The 25,146-nt window shown below is 38.7% G+C and overlaps 1 protein-coding gene across 3 annotated transcripts in view; it reads right to left on the bottom strand.

Moving 5' to 3' along the window:
* Positions 1–19,327, bottom strand: part of COLEC10 (collectin subfamily member 10) — a 43,572-nt gene extending 24,245 nt beyond the window's left edge. For 2 of the 3 annotated variants that reach the window (XM_081258839.1, XM_081258840.1), the window contains exon 1: positions 17,475–17,722. In XM_081258839.1, coding sequence (XP_081114965.1) covers positions 17,475–17,655 — 181 coding nt within the window. In that variant the 5' untranslated portion in view covers positions 17,656–17,722. Of the gene's footprint in view, positions 1–17,474 lie in introns of all 3 variants that reach the window. The other variant, XM_081258838.1, reaches the window with a different exon arrangement.
* Between the last annotated feature and the right edge of the window lie 5,819 nt (positions 19,328–25,146).

The following is a 25,146-nucleotide window of genomic DNA, read 5'->3' as shown; positions in this document are numbered from 1 at the left end:
ATTGCGGGCAGAGGAAAACATCACTAACAAGGTTTCTCACTTCCTTTATTCCCTGTCTAGTCTTATTTGTATGGCTCCTGTTCATTGCCTGAAAGTGGGATTCTTTAACTGTCTAAATAGTCCTGTACCCTAGAACTGGCACCCATCACTTGGTTACTGGGAGCCAATAGGGAAAGACTACATTTAGATATATATTTTAAATTTTTTTAAGGAGAAGATTATCTTTAATTTAAAACCAGGTATGGCTTACTGATCCCCCAAAGATAGCACTGGGTATACAGTGTAGAGAGACTACAGATCCATAGTGACATTTTATCACAGCATCTTTCTTTATTTGAGACCCTGAGGGGCAATTTTCTTCATATTTCTTTTAATGAAAACATAAAAATTGAGTAAGCAAGCATGATTTCTAAGTGAAAAATCGCGTGTAAACATTGTGTTTGCCATCTTCGTGGCCATGAGGTAGCTTATCTGTTGATAGGGGAGACCCTGACCTTGGTCAACCTTGCTTAAGAACAATAAACAACAGTATGTTTCTCCATGATTAGTAAAAATATGGTGGTAGCACATACGTCCTCTAAGAGATTTTTCTGAGATTCTTCCCTAACATTACCTCACCTGGTTATGATGAATGTGCGTGAAATAAGACCATTCTTCTAAACAGTTAACGCTTTCCTAACTTTTCCACATTCGACATGTTCACAAAATACTGTTTATTCCTGTTCACAGTAGGGATATGTTTACCAAAGAACCATGTTCATCTTAGTCCATAGGAAACTTCATGTCTTTAAGGAGGAAAGCTGTCCCAGGGAGAATCTTACATGGAAGGTAACAGCTTTTAATCAAGGTGAAATTTTCAAGGGGCTCAGCCTTCAGAACCATTAAGTCTATTCAAACTGAATGAGTGACAGGACTGTCATTTAAGTTTCCTCCAGAAGCTTGGTGCAATGAACAGAACAGGAGTTTTATAGTCTGTTATGGGCTGGATTGTATCTTCTCCCCAAAATCCGTATGTTGAAGCCCTACCTCAGCACTTCAGAATGGAACTATATTTGGAGATAAGGCCTGTAAATAGGTGGTTAAGTTAAACTGTGGCTTTTAGGGCAGTTTTAATCCAATCTGACTGGTGTCCTTATGTGAAGAGGAAATTTGGACACACAAAGGAACATGAGGGATGTGTGCACACATCCCTGAAAAGGCCATGTAAGGACACAGTGAGAAGACAGCCAACTGCAAGCCAAGGAGAGAGGTCTTGGCTAAGAGAGACCAAATCTGCCAACTCTTTGACCTTGGGCTTCCAGTCTCCAGAACTGTAAGACAATAAACTTCTGTTGTTTAAGCCCCCCGGTTTGTGATATTTTGTTATGGCAGCCCTAGCAAATGGAATCATAGTCACAGAGATCTAGGTGCAAATCCTAAATCTCCACTTAACAGCTCTTTAATCTTATCCTAAATAATTATCCCCTCTGCTTCAATTTTCTACCCTGGAAAATTAGGATAGTTACACGTGTCTCATGGAGTTACTGTAATATTAAATAATACTATGGATGGCAAAATTCATAGAGGAGTCCCTTGCACTGAGGGGACTCATTAATCCACAAAATCTGTAACTTTCACCTACCTGGGAGCTTCTACCTGTTCTTCTGGTAAAGGCCCCACAACTTGCCATAGGAAACAATACTAGCTTATTCTCAATCCACGTAGTTTGAACCTTCTCCACAGTAACTGGTTCAGCAGTAGACATATGGCCCAACGAGAGCCAACAAATTTCAATTCATAGATAAGTCTCAATAACTCAAACAGTTATGAATTTCAAGACAGAGACTTGCTCTTTCTGCAGGGGTTGCAGAGAGGATAGACTATTACTAAAGTATCTGAATCTATTTTAGCACCACAAAATAAGAACCTTCTTTAAAATGAAGTCATTATAAGGGAAAAGAGAACCAAGGTGTGTTTGATTCTGAACACATCACTTGAGCCTGGATATAGCTCTGCCTGAAACCCTCCCTGTTACATGAGTCTATAAATTCCTCTTGTCTCTTTTGTTTGTATGATTAACCAGTTTAAGTTGGATTTGGTTTTGTTTCTTTCACTTGCAAACACAAGTTTCCTTACTATTATAACTACTAGACACTGATCAGAATCTTCTTATGAGGAGATCAAAACTTCAGGAGAGAATGGGCAAGTAAACATAATTACTGTGATAGATGCTGGAAGAGTAGCAGTTATGGGAACATAAAGGAGAAAATATCTAACTCTGCTTGCTCACACCTAAAACTCTCCTCTATTCTTTCTCCAGAAGAAGTAAACGAGATCCCTTTCATTGGGCTCCACCAGAATAAACTATATCTCAAGGTAAGTGCAGAAGAAAATAACCTAAAATACAGATTTGTCAATATATTAGGGCAGGTTGATACTAAAACGTTCTCATCAATAAAATTCATGTGGATTTTTACCTTTTGTCCAATTCCATGCACCCTGTAGGTCCAGCTAATGTGTCACCTCCTCTACCCAAGAGTCTTCTCAGCATCTGCCCCCATCTCCCTCTTTAGCAGTCTGGATTAATCTCATTCTCTGAAGGCAATTCCCCTCGGACTTCATAGCATCCACCACATTGTGTCATAGATGATGGGATGCATTGGGGATGATATATTATTTTCTTTGTATCCCTAGTACATGGCACAGGGTCTCAGATGCAATAGGTGCTTTCTCAATAAAGGTTTCAAAGTAAAAGGAATAACATCCTTAAAAACAAGATGGATAAATGTGAGGTTAATGAAAATACAGTCAAATTAATTACTAATTGATTGAAATGTCATTCTTAATAATGGCTGATTAATGAATTGACTTCAGCCTGCTGGGGGGTCTATGGGAAAGGCTTATAATCTAGTAAGGCAGCCCAGGCAAGTACAGACAGTCCCCGATTTACGATGGTTTGATGTACCAATTTTTTGACTTTACAGTGATACAAAAGTGATATGCATTCAGTAGAAACTGTACTTCAGCTTTTGAATTTTGCTCTTTTCCTAGGCTAGCGATATGCAAGATGATACTTCCTCTTGATGCTGGGTGGTGGCAGTGAGCTGCAGTTCCCAGTCAGTCATGCAATCATGAGGGTAAACAATCAATACACTGACAACCATCTGTACCCAGACAACTGTTCTGTTTTTCACTTTCAGTACAGTAGCTAATAAATTACATGAGATATTCAACACCTTATTTTTAAAAAGATAATTTTGCCCAACTGTAGGCTAATGTAAGTGTTCTGAGCATGTCTAAGGCAGGCTAGGCTAAGCTATGGCGTTGCCTAGGTTAGGTGTATTAAATGCACTTTCAACTATGATATTTTCCACTTAGGAAGGGTTTATCCGGATGCAACCGCATTGTAAGTTGAGTATGATCTGTACACCAATATCTGTCTCTACTGTTCCCTCCACTTCATATTTCTGTTTCCTCTTCTGATTTACCCATCTTCCAGTATCAGTGTCATGCTCCAATGCCCCAGACTCCAGTCCCCCAGGCTCCAATGCCCCAGGCTTCAATGCCCCAGGCTCCAATCCCCCAGGCTCGACACCCAAACTGGCTTTGACTCTTCCTCCTTCCTAACTCCCACTTTGATCCTTATTTTTTCTCACGTCCATCCTCTCTTCTTCCTTCTGTCTCTACTGCCATTGTTTTACCTCTTCCTGCCCTTGTACACTAACCCGTGTTCCTTGCAGGTGAGCCCTAAATGGTCTTCATGGTGTTTTATTCACTGGTGGTTCCAAGGGCCTAGAATCGTGTCTGTTCTATATATAGTTGTTGAAATCCTGGTTTCTTTGGATCTGAACTTCACTTTTTCAAACCATCTTGTAAACTAATCTGTATAAAATCACATTTTCATTATAAAACTGCCCCATTCAAAACATTTCAGCAGTTCCTCTGTGTTTCTAGGCCAAGTCCAAACTAATTAGTCTAGTGTTTGGACTTTCACACACTGGTATCAATGGAATTTTCTGGCATTATTTTCTGACATTGACCTGCATAACCTTCTATTCCTGCCCAACTTGTCTATCCATTGTTCATTAAAATGTCTTTCAATGTTTGCTCCCATTGAAAGGCACATGGTTTTCTCTCTGTTTGAAATTCATCTCCTCAGGGGAAAAAGTTATAAAGTAAAAGACATATATGACCATATGAGAAATTAAAAGTCTTTATATGACAAAATATGCCACATAAATATATAAAGTTTATCAACAAAAATATGAGAGACAAGGAAAAAATCAAACACTGACATAAAAAATGATTAATATTTTTAACGTACAAAACATTTTTGCAAATTGCTTTGCAAAACAAGACAACAAATGAAATTAAAAGGTAATCTAAAAATATAAACAGTAAATGATGGATAAAATGCCCAGACTATTAGTCAGAAAAACATACATGTGTAGATGTCAATATCATATTTTTCCAAATTTAGTAATAATTATAAAAGATTAATTGCATCTGAAGTTGCCATAGCTACAGAAAGCACTCAGTCATTGCTTTTGGCAACATAAATTGCTACAACATTTCTGCAAAATAATCTGTCAATCATGATTAAAATTAAAAATCCACATACTCTGTTTTACCTTAGCGAACCTATTTTATGGGACTTAACTGTAAGAACAAATGTATACATGAGACTGTTTGCTTGTAGTGGCAAAAACAAAAAAAAAAACAATCTGAAAGTTTATCATCACGAGACTGATGAAAATATGAGGAATATTGTGCAACTACTAAAAATAATGAGAAAGATCTCTGAATAAGGAGTGAGCTCCATGTTATATTATGTAAAGAATGTCTCTTAGAGAGTCATATGCATATGATCCCATTTAGAAGAAAGAACAAATGAACAGAGCAAATATAGAGAAAAGTGTTAATACCAAGCTATTAATGATGGTTACAGGAGAGATTTGGATCTGTCGAGGGCAGCGTCACAGTGAAAAGAGAGATCATTACCTTTTTCTTTATATATCTTTATTTTGTACACATTTATACATGCTATGTGTTACGACAAGCCTGAATTACTCTTATGATTTTTTTTTTTTTTTTTTTTTTTTTTTTTTGCGGTACGCAGGCCTCTCACTGCTGTGGCCTCTCCCATTGCGGAGCACAGGCTCCGGACGCGCAGGCCCAGCGGCCATGGCTCACGGGCCCAGCCGCTCCGCGGCATGTGGGATCCTCCCGGACCAGGGCATGAACCCACGTCCCCTGCATCGGCAGACGGACCCTCAACCACTGCGCCACCAGGGAAGCCCACTCTTATGATTTAAAAAATAAATCATAAATAATATAAAGGAACTGTGGCCCTTTTCTCCTTTTATAAATCGTACCAATGAGTCGTGTCTCAAATTAAATTCTAAATTATCTGAATTTACTGGTAAAATTATTTCCTTGGTAATTCACCATCTGGTGCCTTGTTACTACTTTCTAATTGCTGCCTTGAAGTATTATTTTAAATTGCATTGTTATTTAACTTCAGAATGTAAGTTCCTTGTGATAAGGGCAGACATTCTACACTTTGTTCTCAAGAGCTGTTTAAACTTCACAATGTGCTCACTCATTCATTCCTTGGACAAATACTTACTGAGTTTCAACCAGCTACCAAGTTCTGTGCTGGATCCTAGGGATACAACATTAGCTCGGACAAGACATGACCTAAGCCGAAAAGTTTGGTGGGAAGGAGGCACCAAGCAAGGTCTTGTAAATGTCACGAATGTTCTGAAGGGGAAATTACTGCCTGTTTTGTTGGCGTCTAACAAGGTGAGCCTTTGGAAAGATCAATGATGTAGGGGTAAGGAGACTAGGCTTTTACTCATCTCTACTGCTTCTCCTCAGATGACAAGATTACATATCAAATAAGAAAATAAAATGGAAGTGCTTTTTCAATATTAATATGCTAAACAAATGCAAGGAAATACAAAATGTAAGGAGATATGTATATTGTGACTAATTTATCACAATAACAATAATACCAACGTCAATAATGATAACAGCTAATGTTTATCAGGTGCTTAATATGGCCCTAGCTGGGTTGTTAATATGCATGGCATGCTGTCAACCAATCCCTTTACTGTTACCCATCCATTCCAGGGACCCATAAACTTCATTCCCCCTTCACCTCAGTCCTGTGTAACCTAGCAAAGAAAAGTGAGAATTTCAAGAATCCTGCAATCTTTCCTACTTGAATTACAAAGCACCCACTCTTTGTTTTCAGGCTTATTTTGTTTAAAAAGAATTCCTACTTGGAACCTACAAGTCTTTTGCAGTCACTGCATGTCTGAGTAACAGGGAGGAAAAAAACAAAAAACAAAACACAACTAACATTATCCTTAATGAAAAATACAACATTAAGTTTTGTGGGGCAGGTTTTCTTCTGCCTGAACATATCATTCATTATTCAAATGCAGTCACAGCCAAGTCAGCAGAAACAAATGCAAGGAGGAGGTATCCCATCCATCTAGGACTGAGTGCTGTGTTTCTGCAGTGCAATGCAGTGGTTAAGAACAGGGCATCTGGGATCAGCACTCACTGGCTGTGAGATTTTGCAACTACTTCAGTTCTTTCAGCATCAGTTTCCTCATTAGTAAATCAGAACAGTGAAATATCTTCCCCAGTGTGTTTTGGAGAGGAGTAAATGTGATGATACATGTGAAGGGCCAAACGGTGCCTGGAATGCAGTGAGTGCTCAGCAAATATTACATTATGACAGTATCATCCAATCGGCCCCCAGAGTTTCCAGCCACTAGAAATTAGAGGGATACATATTTTGTAATAACCTATAAGGGAAAAGAATCTGAAAAAAAATATGTATATCTTGGATATATATACACACTTATATATACATATATATGTATACCTGAAACTAATACAACATTGTAAATGAACTATACTTCAATTTAAAAAACAATAAAATAAAGAGAATGAGAAACCCCCTCAAAAAAAAAAAAAGAAAAGAAAAGAAAGAAAGAAAAAAGAAAAGAAATTAGAGGGATAAAAAGAAGAGGCCAAGGGGAAGCAATGCATCTTTTAGCTCACACCTTGGCTGTGCGGATTTGCCACGCCCTGGCTGATATATATTTTTGCTTCCAGAGATTTGTGCTTCTGGCATTGAAATGTTTACAATACTCTATAGATGTAACATACAATATTCTGTCTAAATTTTCTTTCAGTACAAAGTGGGGCAGAAACAAATTTAAAGAAAAAGAGTAGTGTTGTTATTAAGTATAAGTCATAACTGCTATTATATAAACGAATATCCCCCGACTATCTGTGAGAAAGGCAGTCCTCCCTGCTATCACTAAATAAGACAAAATATAAAAACTAGGAGTCGAGGCTACAGGTCATGTGATTAGCTTTTATTAAGAAAAAATGCCTAAAAAGTATTTATGATGTCTATTTTCAACTGCCTATTGGACTTTTCCATCTGGATGTTCATAGGTGGCTCAAACACAGTGTGGAACTCATTATAATCTGCCATTTTGCTTCTAAAATCTCTCTAATACACCCTCTCCCGACAGCCTTAATGCATCCCTTGTTTGTAATTCATGTTCCACCAGGAGCTTCTCACATCCTTCAGTCTATCATCATCCCTTCCAAGAGATTTACCTGCCTGAAAAACAAATTTAATTACATCATTCTCCTACTCAAAAACTTCCATTGGCTACTCTGGTTTATACGATCATTTGGCTGCTCAGACCCAATAAATACAACTTCTACAGAATAGCTATGAAACCTGGAAAAAAGAAAGAAAGAAAGAAAGAAAGAAAGAAAGAAGAAAAAAGAAAACCCAAGGTACGATGAAGATGAGGTTAACAAAGCATAATGAAGCATATGAATATTTACATAGAAGCCACTGGAGCTGGGATAGGGAAAAAATTCTGTCTTCTACCTTATTAAAAGATCCATCCTAGGGCTTCCCTGGTGGCGCAGTGGTTGAGAGTCCGCCTGCCGATGCAGGGGACACGGGTTCGTGCCCCGGTCTGGGAAGATCCCACATGCCGCGGAGCAGCTGGGCCCGTGAGCCATGGCCGCTGAGCCTGCGCGTCCGGAGCCTGTGCTCCGCAACGGGAGAGGTCGCAACAGGGAGAGGCCCGTGTAACACAAAAAAAAAAAAAAAAAAAAAAAAGATCCATCCTATTTACCTAAAAGGAGGTAGAGCGAAACTTAGTTCCGCTTCCACTGGACACCCCTGCTCCAAGACTAGGTCTCTACTGACAAGTCACTTTGTTACATGAGTGATGTTTTTTGACAGGGCAGAGTACTGCGCCCTAACCTCATTCCAAAAGGTAAGACAGAAAGGGATATAGGAGGACAGGCAGTGGAACAATGCATTTTGGTAGTTTCAGTTCCCAGTAATAAAACTTTTTAGGAAGGCACAGGAACACCTTGGGAGCTGTGAATGCTGGACGTTTTAGTTTTGCATACGCTCATTTGTTCAGAGTTAAAATGTTAGTCAAGAAAGAGGGAGCAGGAACAAGTTCCATGTTAGTATTGTTGGGCAACATTAGAATAATACCAACATGGTATTGCTTTCCTTGATCAACAGGAGATGATAGATGTAGATATAGATATAGATATTGTTGATTAAAAAATAGGTACAACCTCAAAGTTGAGAGTTATGTTTTATTTGGCAGACAAACAGGACTTCAAGCCCTGGAGGCAGCATCTCAGGTAACCCTGAGAAAACTGTTCTGGGGAGGCGAGGGGGCAGCTAGGATATAGAGGAGTTTTGCAACAAAGGGCAGGTAGTCGGAACAAAAGATTACTGTTTATGAAAGAAAACTAGATATCTCAAGTTTAGGAATTTAGTGCTTTTCTATGTATGGGAAGATGCAAGAGTCTGGGCTCACAGAAATCATTCCTTTGATGTGCACCTCAGCTCTCTGGGGCCAGTATCCTGTGTTTTCACACTTGAGTTTCCTCAGGGCTCACCGCTGGGGGTCGCTGCAGTCTGATGGCTGCTGGACGGCAGGTATTCTTTCCTTCCTGTGTTCCCTCAGGGCTCACCAGCTGGCCTTTGGAGGTGGCTGCAATCTGTAATCGCTGATACCTGTGACATCCTTTGTTTACTGATATGACAGGCAATATTTTATTTCTCAATATAGATATAGATACCTATGTATATGTTAATCAAAAATTGCCCATTTTAATAAAAATATAATGTCCCCTTAGGAGTACTCTAATCTAGGAAGGCAGGTCATAGCCCTTGCCTTTGTACACTCTAGGTGAGCTTTATTTCAGTGTATTTGGTCTGTGCCTATGGTCTAGTACTGGCTTTTTCCCAAGATCATTGGTGGCATTGTCCAAGCCTTGCTCTTCAAGTGCTAGGGCAACACTGATAAAACAGTTCCAGAGACGCTCCTTTGTGGTACATCAAGGTCTCCCAGTCTCTTTGAGGACTTTCATTTTGGTCTGGAGCACACTGTCACCCTTGCTGCCAACTTCCCATTGGACATATGGGTCTCTTCCTTTTGGTTGTCCTGTCATTTGGTCACTCAGCATGTGGTCTGATGAGAGAGATGATATAGTCATAGCTATTGGCTCTGAATATCAAAATCTTTTTCTAAATATTTGTTCATCTCAGGCCAGGCAGAACAACACCATGTAAAATATTTTTGACTGCAACCAATATTGTAATGTCTTACACATACACCCATCCCTGGGTGATATGTTACATAAATGACCTTCAGAAGGGTCACAAACAAGAGTACTGTGCTTTAGTTTCCTTCTCTTTAGATAGGGATAATGATTCCTATAATACGTCAGTGGAGCTAAAGCGAAATAATGGATAAACCCTTTGTAAATTTTAAAGACTCGTATTTATATGATTTATTTCACAGATACAAGTATTGTCAAGAGACCTGAAAGGATGCTTCCAGAGTTTTCAAATCAAGAACAATCATGATAAACAATATGAAAACAATTAAATTATTCAGATGCTACTTGACTTGAGTCTCTGAGTGTCAGATTTTAACTGCATATATTTATAATTCCTTTATAAAAGAGCAGAGAAAGCTGTAAAATATAACTGAAAGAATTTTGGAAAATTATAGAATACTGCAGATCATATAGCAGTGTGAAAACCAGACAGACTGGTTATCAGTTGGAATATCCTGAAAAGATGTGGAGAGGCCAAATAAAACCATTTCTAACAGAATTAGAAAGTTTCCAGAAGTACTATTTTATAAACACAAATAAAAAAAGACATCTAAGTTGTATCTGGCCTACACATATGGCTAATGACCTAAGACCAACAGAATTGCCTCCCTAGGGTACAGACAGTGGCTAAAGGAAAATATTCCTTAAAGGAAAAAAAGAAGAAGAAGGAAAAATAATTCTCATTCTCCCTTGGGTTTTGCTAATCTGTGGTTTTCTAATATTTAAAGAGTCCTTAACAATGTGTCAGAGATGGTGCTAAATGCTTTATGTGGCTTAGCTGATTTCTCCTCATCACAATCCTATGAAGTAGTCATACCATTATTAAGCCATGTTACAGATAAAAGGACTGAGGCTTGGTTTTTTCTGTCTTAATTCATTTAATCCTACTAGGGTGTATTTACACTATTATTATTCCTATTTAATTGATAAGAAGCCCCAGGCTCAATTGGAGAACTACAGAAAGCAAGCACCATTAGTGAAGAGAAAGGGTGGTCTCAAGTTTGTGAGCGTCTGATGAATAAAAGTTGACTTTGCAGTGAGACTAAAATAGGTAGGAAATGGCAGCAAGGAGCAGAAGGCGGTGCGTTTCCCTGGTAGATTTCTGTTTGTAGAACCAAGGTTACAACCTATGAGCCTTTGTTTAGGGATGTGGGAGAGAAGACTTATGGTGACGAGTAACAGCAATGGAAGCTAATGAAAAATAATGATGATAGCTGAGCTATACGCTAAACGTGTCTTAATTTTCAAATTCAGCTTTTGAGATTGGCAATAAAATTATCTCCATTTAAAAAATGAGGACACTGAGACTTAAGATCACATCGGTAGGTAAGTGGCAGAGCTCAAATTCAAAACCATATATTGTCTCCAAAGCCCATGATCTTTACCAACATGCAAGCACCTATTGCTACAGTCCCTAGTAACAACTGATATATAGCCAAATTATTATGTGAGTTGGGGGGAGAAATGGTATAGGTAAAGGATACGACTTTCTTAAATGAAACAAGCTAATTTTTTTTTTTTTTTTTTTGGTTATTACATCCTCACTCATCTTTGCCCACACTTTGATTGACTGGACTTTTATTTCTCCCCTCCTGACCTAACCTTGAAATGTTTTCTTGGCATCTATTCAAAGAGAAAAAGAGGAGAAAAATTGGTTCAGAACATCCATCCATTGGAATATAAAGTTGAAAAAGCCAAGCCTCTTAAAATTTTGGTCTGACCTTGTGCATAACATACACATTAAAACTCTTAATGAAAGAATCCGGTGAATTAATACAATTAAAAAAAAGGTTTTGGGAAAATACCTACTTGCTTAACCTCTCTGATAAAGTCACCAGAAAGAAATCAGCAACTTAATTTGTACCAAGGTGACCCAGCTAAAACAGTTCTGTACCATGTTTATACATTGACCTCCTTTTCTAATGTTAATTTATAAAACCTAAGGAAGGATCATTTCATGCCTAATGAGGATGATAAAACCTGAGGACAGGGCTTCCCTGGTGGCGCAGTGGTTGAGGGTCCGCCTGCCGATGCAGGGGACGTGGGTTTGTGCCCCGGTCCGGGAGGATAGCACATGCCGCGGAGCGGCTGGGCCCATGAGCCATGGCCGCTGAGCCTGCGTGTCCGGAGCATGTGCTCCGCAACGCGAGAGGCCACGGCAGTGAGAGGCCCGCATATCGAAAAACAAAAAAAACAAAAAGAAAACAAAAACAAAACAAAACAAAAACCTGAGGACAATGGTAGAACATGGCGGAATGGAACAATGACTGGCTTGGGAATCTGGAAGAGGAGTTTTAGCTCTGCCACCAATGAACAGCTGTGTAAACTAGAACAAGTGATTTTACCTCTCTGGGTTTCAGTTTTCACAAATGTAAAAATAACTGGGGTTAAACCAAATAAACTCTGAAGTTATTTTACACATAGTGAGACTTCTGATTGGAGTGTGAAAGTGACCCAGATATTGCTGGGCATACTGGCCATCTGTTTGGAGGCTGAGAACACTTCTGGGAAGTAACTCAAGTGTGTCAACTGCTGGGATGCAGAGCCATGTTCAGAAAAAATACTGGCCAGATTGAAGTCCATTTCCTAGAGGTAAGGGGTTTTCTGGGAAAGAAACTATCCCATAAGACAGAGGTTTACGTCCTGGCAAAGCCACATGTACCTCGTAGTGTCTGGCACTCAGATGTGGGCCCTGGACCACCCGTGCATGGGTTCCATAGGGACCAATAGGAGCTTTAAGCAAAAACTAAAGTAGCTGTTTCATCCTGCCCTGTAAAATCCTGTGATGCAGTCAACACTGCTTAGGGGCCCCTCCAGCTGATTAGACGGTTTAGCATTCTGATTGGAGCATGAAGTCCAACTAGAATTGAATCAGGTTTCAACCCGCCACCTTCCAGCTGTGTGGCCTTAGGCTAGTGACTTAATAGTTCTAACCTCGGTTTCCTCATCTGTCAGATGAGAATTATAATGTCTTCTTTCTCAAAGTCTACTGAGATAGTTCAACTTAAAAATGGCTGGAGAGCACTCACGCAGTGCCGGGTCAATGGCGTCTAGTCAATGTGTGTTAGTATTACTGCTGCCACCACCACGACTGAGGCTGTCATTACAGTCACGCTGAAGGGGAGAGAGCCTTGCTTGGCCCCATGAGTTCATCACAGGCCAGTTGCGTGGAGTCAAGATGGCGACTTGTAGGAGTTGCAGTGCCCTCAGAAGCAAAGGAAAGCCTTCCTTACTGAGTGAAGTGGCACTGAGTTAGTGGCCAGGCCAGGTTGAGACAGGGGGTACCAGGGAAATGGTGGCACAGCTGTGCTTACAGAAAACCAGTGGCCACTGGTGGGAAAGTTCTTTGACCACTGAAGTGGTACAATGGCAGTATCTCCCAAGACCAGTTGTTTTCTTGGAAGCATTGCAACACATTTTGGGGAAATGCAAGACATCCTTGGAAACTATTTTCAAGCAACGGTCAGGGGATCTTGGAAAATTTGGGTTTGTTTATTTCATCAAAAGTATTTATTGAGGGCTTCCCTGGTGGTGCAGTGGTTGAGAATCTACCTGCTAAGGCAGGGGACACGGGTTCGATCCCTGGTCTGGGAAGATCCCACATGCCACGGAGCAACTAGGCCCGTGAGCCACAACTACTGAGCCTGCGCGTCTGGAGCCTGTGCTCTGCAACAAGAGAGGCCACAATAGTGAGAGGCCCGCGCACCGCGATGAAGAGTGGCCCCCACCTGCCACAACTAGGGAAAGCCCTCGCACAGAAACGAAGACCCAACACAGCCAAAAGTAATATAAATAAATTAATTAATTAAATAAATTAAAAAGTAACTGTACCATTTAAAAAAAAAAGGAATCTTAAAAAAAAAGTATTTATTGAGCAATCGCTATGTGTCAGGAACTCTTCTAGACAGCAGGAAAATACACTCAGCAAGATGAACAGGGTCCCTGCTTTCATGAAGCTTGTATTCTAGGACTGACTGTAGATATATAAAAACACAAGGGATTTTCATTTAGTAGTAAGTCTGTGAAAATAACAACAAAATGTCTTGGGAACTATGACAGAGAGTGAAGGCGGTCGTCAGGCAGGGCCCCACTGTGCAAATGGCATTTGAGCTAAAACCAGAATGAGAAGAAGGAACTCTCCTTGGGAAGATCTGGGGCAAGTTTGGGTCAGACAGAGGGAACATCAAGTGCAAAAATCCTGGGTCGGGAGTGGGAGACAAAGCAAGGATGCCTGAAGCAGACTACAAGTGGACAAGTAGTTTGAGGTGGGAGAAGTTGGGAGAAGCCAGATGGATCGCAAAGTAGCTTTAAGACCACATACATAGACATACACCCAAATTTCATTGAAAGAAAAACCTCCTAAACCAAAAACCAAAATAAGCAATAGGGTGAAATATCATTAATTTCCGAACAAACGAATGAAGTGATGGAGTTCATTATCAAAGATGAGGCACGTGATCACTTTCAGCATGTTTTAGGGTCCAGTACAATGTTGGGCTGTGAGCTTGCATAAACTCCATGTTCTGAGGCAGAGTCCTATCCATTTATCAAAAAGGGGTCAGTGGGCTGTATTTTCAAACATGATTCTAATAGACTCTAGTAGATGTCATGGAATGATGGTGGACACAGAGCCAGAAGGCCAGGGGTCAAGTTCAAATTGCATGACTGTGTAACAAACATCTACATGGAAGACCTTGGGACCTCCACTTGGCCTCATAGAGACTGTTTCCTTATCTTTCAGGTTAAAGTAATTGCTACCACGTTGAAAAATTGTGAAACTTAAACAAGATAATGTATTTGAAAGTTCCTTGGAAATTGTGAAGCATCACCCAAATATTTCTTATCGGTTTTACATTTCTTTTTAACAGTTCTTGTTAAAATTTCTTGTCATTGCTGTTTTCAAGTAAAACCACTAGAGGTCAGAATTTCACACAAATTGTTTAAAGAAACCACCAACGTGGGGGGGAAAAAGAAGAGAACATTTTCCTACTAAGCAGCATAAAATAAGCTTAAGGCATAGAAAGAAAAATAAAAATGGCTTTCAACGAAGAATTTTTTATAACTAGAGCAATACTTATTCTCAAAATGACTACTCAAAAGACTTAGACAAATAGGAAGAAGGAAAGATAAATAGAATCTGTTAAGTATCTATTCATAATGTCTACACAGCTTAAAGTTCACTTTGATTATCCGATGTTATTCTTAAAAGAGGTCTGTGATGAGGCTCATTTTGCAAATAAAAAACGGAAGCATAAACAGATGTAATACCATCCTGAAGATCAAGCAGATTCAATCCAATGTCTTTTTTTCCCACTAAGTCAAGCTTGGAAAGCAGTGCAATAAAAAATGGTGTGTCTGTCTTGGACGATATATTATATGACAGAGCAGCATTAATGGTTTTCCATTTGCAACTCTATATATTTTTATTAAATTCCAAGTCTCCCAAATGAATTTAGGGAAAACTCCTTTTATTGTTTGTTTCTCAGAGTATCTGGAAGTTTCTGCGCACAGTGCTGATAACTATGGTATTGAGATGTTTAGCCATGGAGAAAAATATAGACCAGTGTGCTCTTAAAAAAATATATTAAACAAAAGCAATAATCCAGTTCTTTAAAATGTTTGCTTAGCCATCAAGCTTTTTTTTTTTTGTCATTTTGTAGAGATAAATATACAAATCTGCCTTATTCATGGGTGGGGAGGGCTGTCACCGTGTTCATGACAGGATGAAGTAGAGTAGATGGCAGTTTATATCTTGAGAGAAGACAAAAAAAAAACATGTCTTGTGTTTTGGTGTATCTACAATGTCTAGCACAGGACACAGAGCAGAGGAAGGGTAGTGATGAATAGGCTTTTGATGTTATGCATGTGGTACACATACAGGCAATTTGCAAACTAAAAATGAGTTAACTGACCCCAAGAGTTTGCACTCTAACACCAGCTTTCAATGTAGGTACAAGTTCTTCCTTAGCTTGAAACCTTTAGAATCCCACATGATGCCTGGGACTTAGTTGGTATGCAGTACGTTCCAGAACCTTGGAATCTTTTTAATAAAAAAAGCCACTGAGAACCCATTTGATGCCAAGTCCCCAGGTTCTAGGGGAAGGAGAAATCATACCAAGTCCATAACTTAGTTCCGAAACCCGGAGCTCTAGAGGGCTCCTTCCCAAGTCTTTCCTCCCCAGGAGCACTTGCTTCTTCATTCTGTCACATTTCTGCTTGTAATCATCTCATAATTTCTACACAGGCTCAGGAAGAGAGTTAAAGAGGTTTCCATTGTTTGAAACCTTAGAGTTTCTAATGGGAAGGGAGAAGTTTTCTGTTACGTTAAAAAATGAGGGTTGGAAGCCTCACGGTGGACCCCACGCTGGTATCCAGCAAATATTAATTGTCCCCCGCTCTCCCTCCTAAATTATTTACGTCTCCATTGCTCATGACACTAATATATATAATTGAATGCATCACTTGTGCCTAAAATCGTGCTTAGCACTTAATAGGTATTCAATGTATGCTGGCTGAGTTGGAATGAATAGAATTGTTGAATGGGACGATATTTTGGACACGATTTTAACAATTCTTTGTCCATTCTTCTTCCAGTTTGAAGGTTGCAGTTTCTCTGCAAGGAAAACTGCTTAACAGTTCTATTCTAAAATGGATTCTCCCATTTGAAGGGACCAAGTTTTAATTTTAATTTTTAGCATTTCCCATGAAAGCCCAGGAATAATACAAAATGTCCTCTATTCTATGAAAAGTCCAGCAATGGTTTTAAGTATGTACTTTATTTCTAATTGATACTTTGTTTTCTGAACATTTACCCTCGCATTATTCATTTATTCACCCAAGAAATGATTTGGAAGCCCCAAGGCCTCATTGTCCTTCCCTGCATTTATTTTATGGTATCAAAGGTTAAAACTTGGATTGCAATCTTAGGAGGAAATTAATTCACTGATTAAGAAAAATGCACTTTAAGCAATACACATTTAAATAACTGACAAGCACGGGGCAATGTTTTTCTATTTTTTTCTTAAAGACCCTTTTTTTCTACTTAAAATTTTAAGCAGATGCAGTTCTTCCACCATCTAGCCTGGAGAAACATAGCATGAATTACGAATGAGGGAGAACCAATTTGTACTGCAGTGACCACTTTCAGAACAAAAGGGTCAGAGCTGAAACCAGGAAAACAGCAGCATTTTGTTTTTACCAACCAGTTGCTTGAAGCGCATTTGGACCTTGGCTCTACTTGAAAAACAATGTTTGCGATATTCTATCATCCTTCAGCTGAAGGCACTTGGCCCTAAAACTCCACTTTCAAATAAAGAAATGTTCATTTCTATGCCACCTCCAATCCTTGATGAAAATTCTCCTCTTCATTGGAACCCAGAAGCCCATTAATGTATGAAATACATGAAAGAATTCATTTTTACTTTACTGAGCTTTTGTCTAGTAGCTTTACCAAAATCAGTCTGAGAAAGCAGTTGGAGTAAAAACAGCCCATGAACAGAGATGCTCTTAAGGAAAGGATTCCGGAAGGTTGATGTCTTGCTTGTGTATCTCCCCTGGAGCAGCATGGAAGATGGAACTTCCCCCCGCCCTGGGTGAATTCCATCACATCCCTGCCCCAGCCTTCCAGCGCCTTCCCACGTTCTCTTACCTAACACCAAGGGCGATCTTAAAATAAGTAACAAGACATTGATTTTTCTAAAATAGAAGGAAAGTGAGAGAACTCTAAGGAAGGGAGTAGAGAAAGTCATTGGGGGCTAGAGGGGTTGAGAGATGAAGTAAGAGAGCTTACTTACTAGATAATGAGCATTTCATTTTTCTTTCCTCACCTTTGGGTCCTGGTGAAACTATGTGTGTGGCACAGACTTCAGTCGTAGGACGACTATCAACGTCCAGACCCAGACTCTGAATTTGCAAAAGGAAGAGCACCAGGAGGATGAACTGATTCCTTCGAAGATGGGCTGCAAAGCCACCCATTGCTGTGGTTCGCTGCCCAGAAGTGCCAAATAAACAGCTTTATTTTAAATAAAACCTTCTTCTTTAGGGAAGAAGGGGAAATATCTGGAACACACATTCCAAAAAGGGCTGTAAAACAGGAAGGAAGCATATCCTAGGTTGTTTATTTTCTCAGTGTTCCAAATGAACCATACATTGTCCAGACTGTTTATTTTCAAGTGACAACAGTTTATTGAAAATTATCTCTGAACTAAACACTCAAGTGTGCGGGTCAGCAGAAACACTCAGAGAATAGAGGGGACAGAGATACCTTCAACTCAGTGCATGAATGGACAATTTAATACCCAAATTGCACTTAAATGTTGGGGCTCCAGAAAGATTGAGCCAGACATTTCTTGAATTACCTACATATGATGTAATCGTTATGCATGGCATTGAGCTTTTTCACAAGGAAATATACATTACTTGCTGCTGGTGGCAGTTGAACACTAATACTCCCAACTGACCTCCATGACCTTATTTCTTTCTTCTCTTGCTACAAAGAATTGTCTTGGGATTGAACCCCAAAGGAAGGAACACCACTTCACTGCAAAGCAATTTTGCAATAAGTATCAAGAATCTTAAAAATGTTTATGGCCTTTGCCCTAGTAATTGGCCTTCTGGTACACTGTCTGAAAAAAATATTCTGAAATGTGGGCAAAGCTTTATTTAAAAGATGTGGCCAGAAGGCGAAAGGACATCAGTTGCTTAATGGTATGTTAATGGTTGGTAAGTCATCATTAAGTACAAATGCATGAGAGTACAACATGACAATTTTATTAAAATGGTGTTTTCAGCAAGTTTTTGACAAAATGGGGAGAAAAAACCTTGTGGTATCACATTTGTTAAAAAGCAGAACAGATATAGATACAGATAATGTAACTACAAATATAGACATACATACAGAGATAGAAATAGAGATCTCCTTCTCTCTCTTTCTATATTTATCTGTTATCTGTCTATCTATCTACCTATCTATCTATCTATCCATCTGTTCTACCTATCTGTTCCATCAACCCCATGACCTGTATGAGTAGCCTAGACTTAGTAAGATTCTGAAAAACTAGAACCAGGTCATATAGCAGGGAGATTTCTTACTTCCTCCATTTTTTTTTTTTTTTTTTTCGGTACGCGGTCCTCTCACTGTTGTGGCCTCTCCCGTTGCGGAGCCCAGGCTCCGGATGCGCAGGCTCAGTGGCCATGGCTCACGGGCCCAGCCGCTCCGCAGCATGTGGGATCCTCCCGGACCGGGGCACGAACCCGTGTCCCCTGCATCAGCAGGTGGACTCTCAACCACTGCGCCTCCAGGGAAGCCCACCTTCTCCATTCTTGAAGAGGCATGTTAACTAAGAGTTGGGCCAGAAGGGGTTTTGGACCTAGTTTCTTTGAAATTGGAAAAGAAGAACCTTACATATTCTGATAAGAACTAATAAGGAATTATCCCTAAGAGATGTCATTTCAAATTATGGTCAATCTAAGAAATACAGGTAGATTTGTTTCTTATGGCTACTGTAACAAAGTATCACAAACTAAGTGGCTTAAACAACAAAAATTTTTTGTCTCACTATTCTGGAGGCTAGAAATCTGAGATCAAGGTATTGGCAAGGCCATGCCTCTTCTGAAGACACCAGGAAAGGATTTGTTCCAGGCCCATCTCATAGCCTCTGAGTGCCTTGGCTTGTGAAAGCATAACTCCAATCTTCAAGTAGAGTTCTCCCTGTGTGTGTGTGTCTCTGTGTCCAAATGTTTCCCTTTTTATAGACATACAATTTGTAATGGATTAGGACTCACCTTAATGATCTCATTTTAACTTGATTACCTGTTTAACAACCCTGTGTCTAAACAGAGTTACATTATGAGGTACTGGGGACTAGAACTTCAACATGTAATTATTTTTGCCTGGGGAGACTCAATTCAACCCATAACAACAGGCTTGTAGTACAACTAAACTGATCTTTTCATAAGCAATACAGGGAAAGGGAGGGAAAGGAACTGGCATTGATTGAACAGTCATTATGTGCAAAGATAGGTCTCTTAACTTATTTATCTTATTTAAACCTTAAAATAGCCCTGTGGAATAGATAGTAATTCCCTCATTTTACAGGCAAAGTACCTGAGGCTCAGAAAAGTTAAGCAGTTTTGCCAAGGTCACTGTGATGGTTGATTTTATTAGTCAACTTGACTGGATCGTGGGTGCCAGATACTTGGCTATACATTACTTCTGGGCACGTCTGTGAGGATGTTTCCAGATGAGATTAGCATTTGGACTGGTAAACTGAGTAAAGCAGGTTGGCCTCCCCAAAGTGAATGGGCCTCATCCAATCCTTTGAGGGCCTGAGTACAACAAAAAGACAGAGAGAGAGAGAGAACTTGCTCTCTGTCTGAGCACTTGAACTGGGACTGGCTTTTTCCTGCACTTGGACCGGAACTTACAGCATCATTTATCCTCGTTCTCAGGCCTTTGGACTGGGACTGGGATTTACACCATTGTCTCCCCTGATTCTCAAGGTCTTTGGGATTGGACTGAAGCTATGCCACTAGCTTTCCTGGGCCTTCAGCTTGCAGATGGCAGACTGTGGGACTTCTCATCCTCCATAATTATGTAAGCCAGTTTCTTATAATAAATCTTTCTCTTTCTAGAAATAGATATATACAGATAGATAGAGATAGAGATAGTGATAGAGATAGAGATATATCCTGTTGGTTCTGTTTCTCTGGAGAACCCTAACTAATAGTCACCCATTGAAAAGCGGACAAAAGAAATTCAAATACAAATTATGTCTAAAAATTCCTGCTTTAAAATGCTATTTGGATTCCATAAAGCTGAATATTCTCAAGCTTTGAAGGTGCATTCATTTTCACACATGCTTAAAATGTCAAAAGTGGATGCATTTGTCATGTTAACAGTGATAGGAAAATGGTGGGAATTAATAGAATGGTGTTAGAGGCCTCAAATTCCACATTTGTCATAATCAACTGTATGACATAGAGCAAATCACTCAACTTCAATTGCCACAAGGCATATAAAGTGAGTTTGGACTTGATGTTTAATGTACTTTCTGAATTCTATGATTCTTTGAAAATAGGTGTTCTTTAAGCTACTTAGACTATTCTAAATCTATTTTACTTCTTTCATTTCTTTTCTCTTTTTTTTTTTTTTTTTTTTTTTTTGAGGTACGTGGGCCTCTTACTGTTGTGGCCTCTCCCGTTGCGGAGCACAGGCTCCAGACGTGCAGGCTCAGTGGCCACGGCTCACGGGCCCAGCCGCTCCACGGCATGTGGGATCTTCCCGGACCGGGGCACGAACCCGTGTTCCCTGCATCGGCAGGTGGACTCTCAACCACTGCGCCACCAGGGAAGCCCCTTTCATTTCTTTTTTAAGCATTGCCTGGCACACAATGAACATACATTCTTTACATTTATATGCAGAAATCCACTGGTAACAGTTTGAAGCAATAGTCCTTAGTATTTTTCCTTGGATGTCCTATTCCTGTTCTTTCCAACATTTTTTTTAAACTCAATGATGCATATAATATCTTTCTATATTAATGAATAGACTATTACAACAAAATTTAAATTAGTGCAGATTATTCATTACATGTTTTATATGTAAAACATGATTTAGTCAATCAATGCGCTAGTGTTGGGAATTTAAAATTTCTAATATTATAACACTGTGATAAACATCTTTAGAGCTCAATCTGTGTTCCCAGTCCTTTTGATCTTGAAGAAGACAAATGTATATGGCTTGGTAAGTCACTGAATGTTGAGAGCAACAGATAAAGAGAAATTAAAAAAAAACTCATATATTGTAATCATATAGTGCTTTCCTTTCTCATGGAGACTATGGTCTCCAGGATTAATTTTTTTTCTCATCTGGCTTGGAAATATAGTTCCCTTTTTCCCTCACTGATAAATACGGGAGCTTTTAAATAGGTGGATATTCAAAGTAGAGGACTTTCATAGACTAGAGAGGACTGCTCTACTTTTAGCTAGGATTTACCAAGAAATGTGATCTTAAAAAACACTTTTCAGTTTCAATCTGGGTGACAGGAAAAAACACTATTGCCACTAAGAAACTCTGGTTGTGGAAAAAAATAATTTTGAAGGGAAAATAATGAGGCTGGGTGACTTTAAGGGAAAGGGAAACAACAGGATGGAGATTACAGGCAGGCATTTTGGAATGCAGGTCTTGATTCTAGGGGGAAATCTAGAATTTGAGATTTCAATCTGAGAGTCATAAGTATGGAGATTATAGATAAAAGTGGAATTTTGAGTGAGAAAAGAAGTTCAAGAATACCATACTTGAATATCATACTTGAATATTCAAGTATGAATATCATATCATACTTGAATATTCAAGTATGAATACCAAGAGAGTCTATATTCAGGGGCCAGAAGGCAAAAGAAGGGCTAGCAAACAGATCACAGAGGGAGCAAAATGTCATGGAAGCCAAAGAACAAGAAAGTCTAAATGTATAATTGGTTCCAATTAATGCATGGAAGCATAAGATGAAGGTTGAGAATAAGCCATGGGATTTAGAAGTCAATAATTTATAAATACCATGTTATGAATGAAAGAGATCACTCAGTGAAGAGATTTCATCAAGATGAGAGGAAAGGAGTGACAAGGAGTCTCATAACCACTGGGAAAGTCATTATTGAACAGTCACAATAATATGAAAACTAATAATATCACTTACCTATATTGACCCATATCTCTCCTGCTTACTTACTCTCAGCATCTAAGAATATACTGTATTTTTTCTTAAGGGTTCTAAACAGTGTTTAAACCAGAGTGCAGTTAAAATTGAATGGTGTGGTAAATGAGACAGTGGAATCTAGCATAATTTACTATGAAATTTGTCGATGAAGAAAAAAAAATGTTGTAAAGAAAGTATTAATGGAACGTGGTCTGTGAAATGTTGAAAGTTGTGAGCCTGTTGCTATTGTTTAAAAACTTTGTGCAAGTTCCTTGATAACCCAGGAAATATGGAATAAATGAATGACATAAATTTTAAAAGGGAAGAGAGGATTGAGTAAATGAAAGGAATTTGTCAAATGATATTAAATGTATCCTTTTTAGTGTGTGAAAAATATCTAACGCCCACTAAATCTTTCTCTTTCAGTAGAAAGATTTCTACTGAAACTTTAAAGACTTAACTCTCAGTTATCTAGAAAATTAAGTCAGACATTGAAATACAAGTCAACTATGCTTTCTCTTTAAAACATAATTCTGACATAAACAATAAACCAATCAAGTTTTCAGCTGGTATAAAATTAGAAGAGGTTAATGTAAAATAGATAGCTAGTGGGAAGCAGCTGCATAGCACAGGGAGATCAGCTCAGTGCTTTGTGACCACCTAGAGGGGTGGGATAGGGAGGGTGGGAGGGAGAAGCAAGAGGGAGGAGATACAGGGATATATGTATATGTATAGCTGATTCACTTTGTTATACAGCAGAAACTAACACAACATTTTAAAGCAATTATACTCCAATAAAGATGTTAAAAAAAACCCTTAAAAAAATAGTAAATGTAAAAAGATAAGAATTAGTGGCTCGTTTATGAAATTATCTCTGTGATTCCACATTTTCCTGAATTTTTCATCTTCCACTTCCCAAGGCATTGAAGTCCCAGGTTTGAGATTTGTGCTTGTCCAAAAATGACATGCCACTGAAGTGAATAACAAGTGATATTCTGCCGCCTTCCCCATTCTTCTACCCATTTTTTCATAGGTTGAATGGTGGCCCCATAAAAGATATGTCCATATTCCAATGCCCGGAACCTGTGAATATGACCTTATTTGGCTAAAGGGTCTTTGCAGATGTAACTAAGCTAAGGATCTCAAGATGAATTATCTGGGTTATCTGGGTGGTCCTTAAATCCAATGACAAGTGTCCTTATAAGACACACTCAAAAGAGACACAGGGACAAAATGAGAAGGCCATGCAAGGACAGAGGCAGAGGTCGAGGTTATGCAGCCTTTAGCTAAGGCACACCTGGAGCAACCAGAAACTAGAAGAAGCAAGGAATCACCCTCCCCTGCCAACACCTCGATTTCGTACTTCTGGCCTTCAGAACTGTGAGATGATAAGTTTCTGTTATTTTAAGCCACCGAATTTGTGGTAATTTGTTATGGCAGCCCTAGGAAACTAAGATACCATTCTTGTGATATTTATCCACAGTTAATGGGAAGGAATGACACATCAGACATTTATTCAGTGCCTGACAGACCGAATAACATCTGTTCTTGTGCATTTTAATTATTATTCATCGAGCTTAGGTGATATCTGGAGGGAAATGACAAACAGAATATGAAACAAGCATATCCCAAGGCTGAAGTGTTTTACTAGTTAAAACAGGATAACAGCAAAATGACAACCTCATCTCCTGAAGGAATTTCCTAGCAAGGTGATATAACTCAACTCTGAACTTGGTTTTATCTTTGTCCATCCACATATAAGCATCTTGTTCGATTAAAGTTCTCTCCCATAAGTTAATTTAATTGCATGCAGTTTGTAAAAAAAATTATTTTATTTTTACACTTTAAACCTCATATTTATAAAAACACATTTTAAAAAAAGTCAAATGGAAATAAATCCTCACATTGATTGTTGGCAAAGGTACCAAGGCAATTCAGTGGGGAAAATGATAGTCATTTTAACAAATGCTGCCACATGGAAAATTGAATTGCCACATGAAAAGAAATGAACTTAGAACCACATCTCACACCGTACTCAAAAATTAACTCAAAATGGATAAAAAACTGAAATATAAGAGACAAAACTATAAAACTTACAGAAGAAAACATAAAAGAAGAACTTTGTGACCTTGAGTTAGGCAAAACTTTCTTAAATATTACACCAAAACCATGGTCCATAAAAGAAATTGATAAATTATACTACTTCCAAATTTAAAACATTTGTGCTTAAGCACCCATACACCTCATTAAGAATAAATAGACAAGTCACAGACTGGAAGAAAATATTTGTAAATCATATATTCAATAAAGGGCTTGTAAAAAATTGAGTAATAAAATGCAACTGACTAAATAATAAAACATGAGCTAAATAATTGAACAGACATTTCTACAAAGACAACAAATAGCTAATATATGTATGGAAAGACGCCCAATGTCATTACTCATTAAATTCCAAGGAGATACCATTATACACAGATTAGACTAGCCATAATAATTTTTTAAAAGTGATAGTACTAAGTGTTGGCTAGGATGTAATAAACTGGAACTCTCATTCTTTATTGGTAAGGATGTAAAATGGTACAGTCACTTTGGAAAACAGTTTGGCAGTTCCTTTAAAAGTTAAATATAAACTTAAAATATAAGCCATCAATTCAATTCTTTGATAGCTATCCAAGAGAAATGACAACATATGTCCACACAAATTCTTGTACATGAATTTTCATAACAGTATTATTCATAATAGTCAAAAACTGGAAACAACACAAGTGTC

Source organism: Mesoplodon bidens (assembly GCF_964165515.1).
Source record: "Mesoplodon bidens genome assembly, chromosome: 16".
NCBI lineage: Eukaryota > Metazoa > Chordata > Mammalia > Artiodactyla > Ziphiidae > Mesoplodon > Mesoplodon bidens.
The sequence above is the reverse complement of the archived record's forward strand: the minus strand, read 5'-3'. Positions and strand labels throughout refer to the sequence as shown.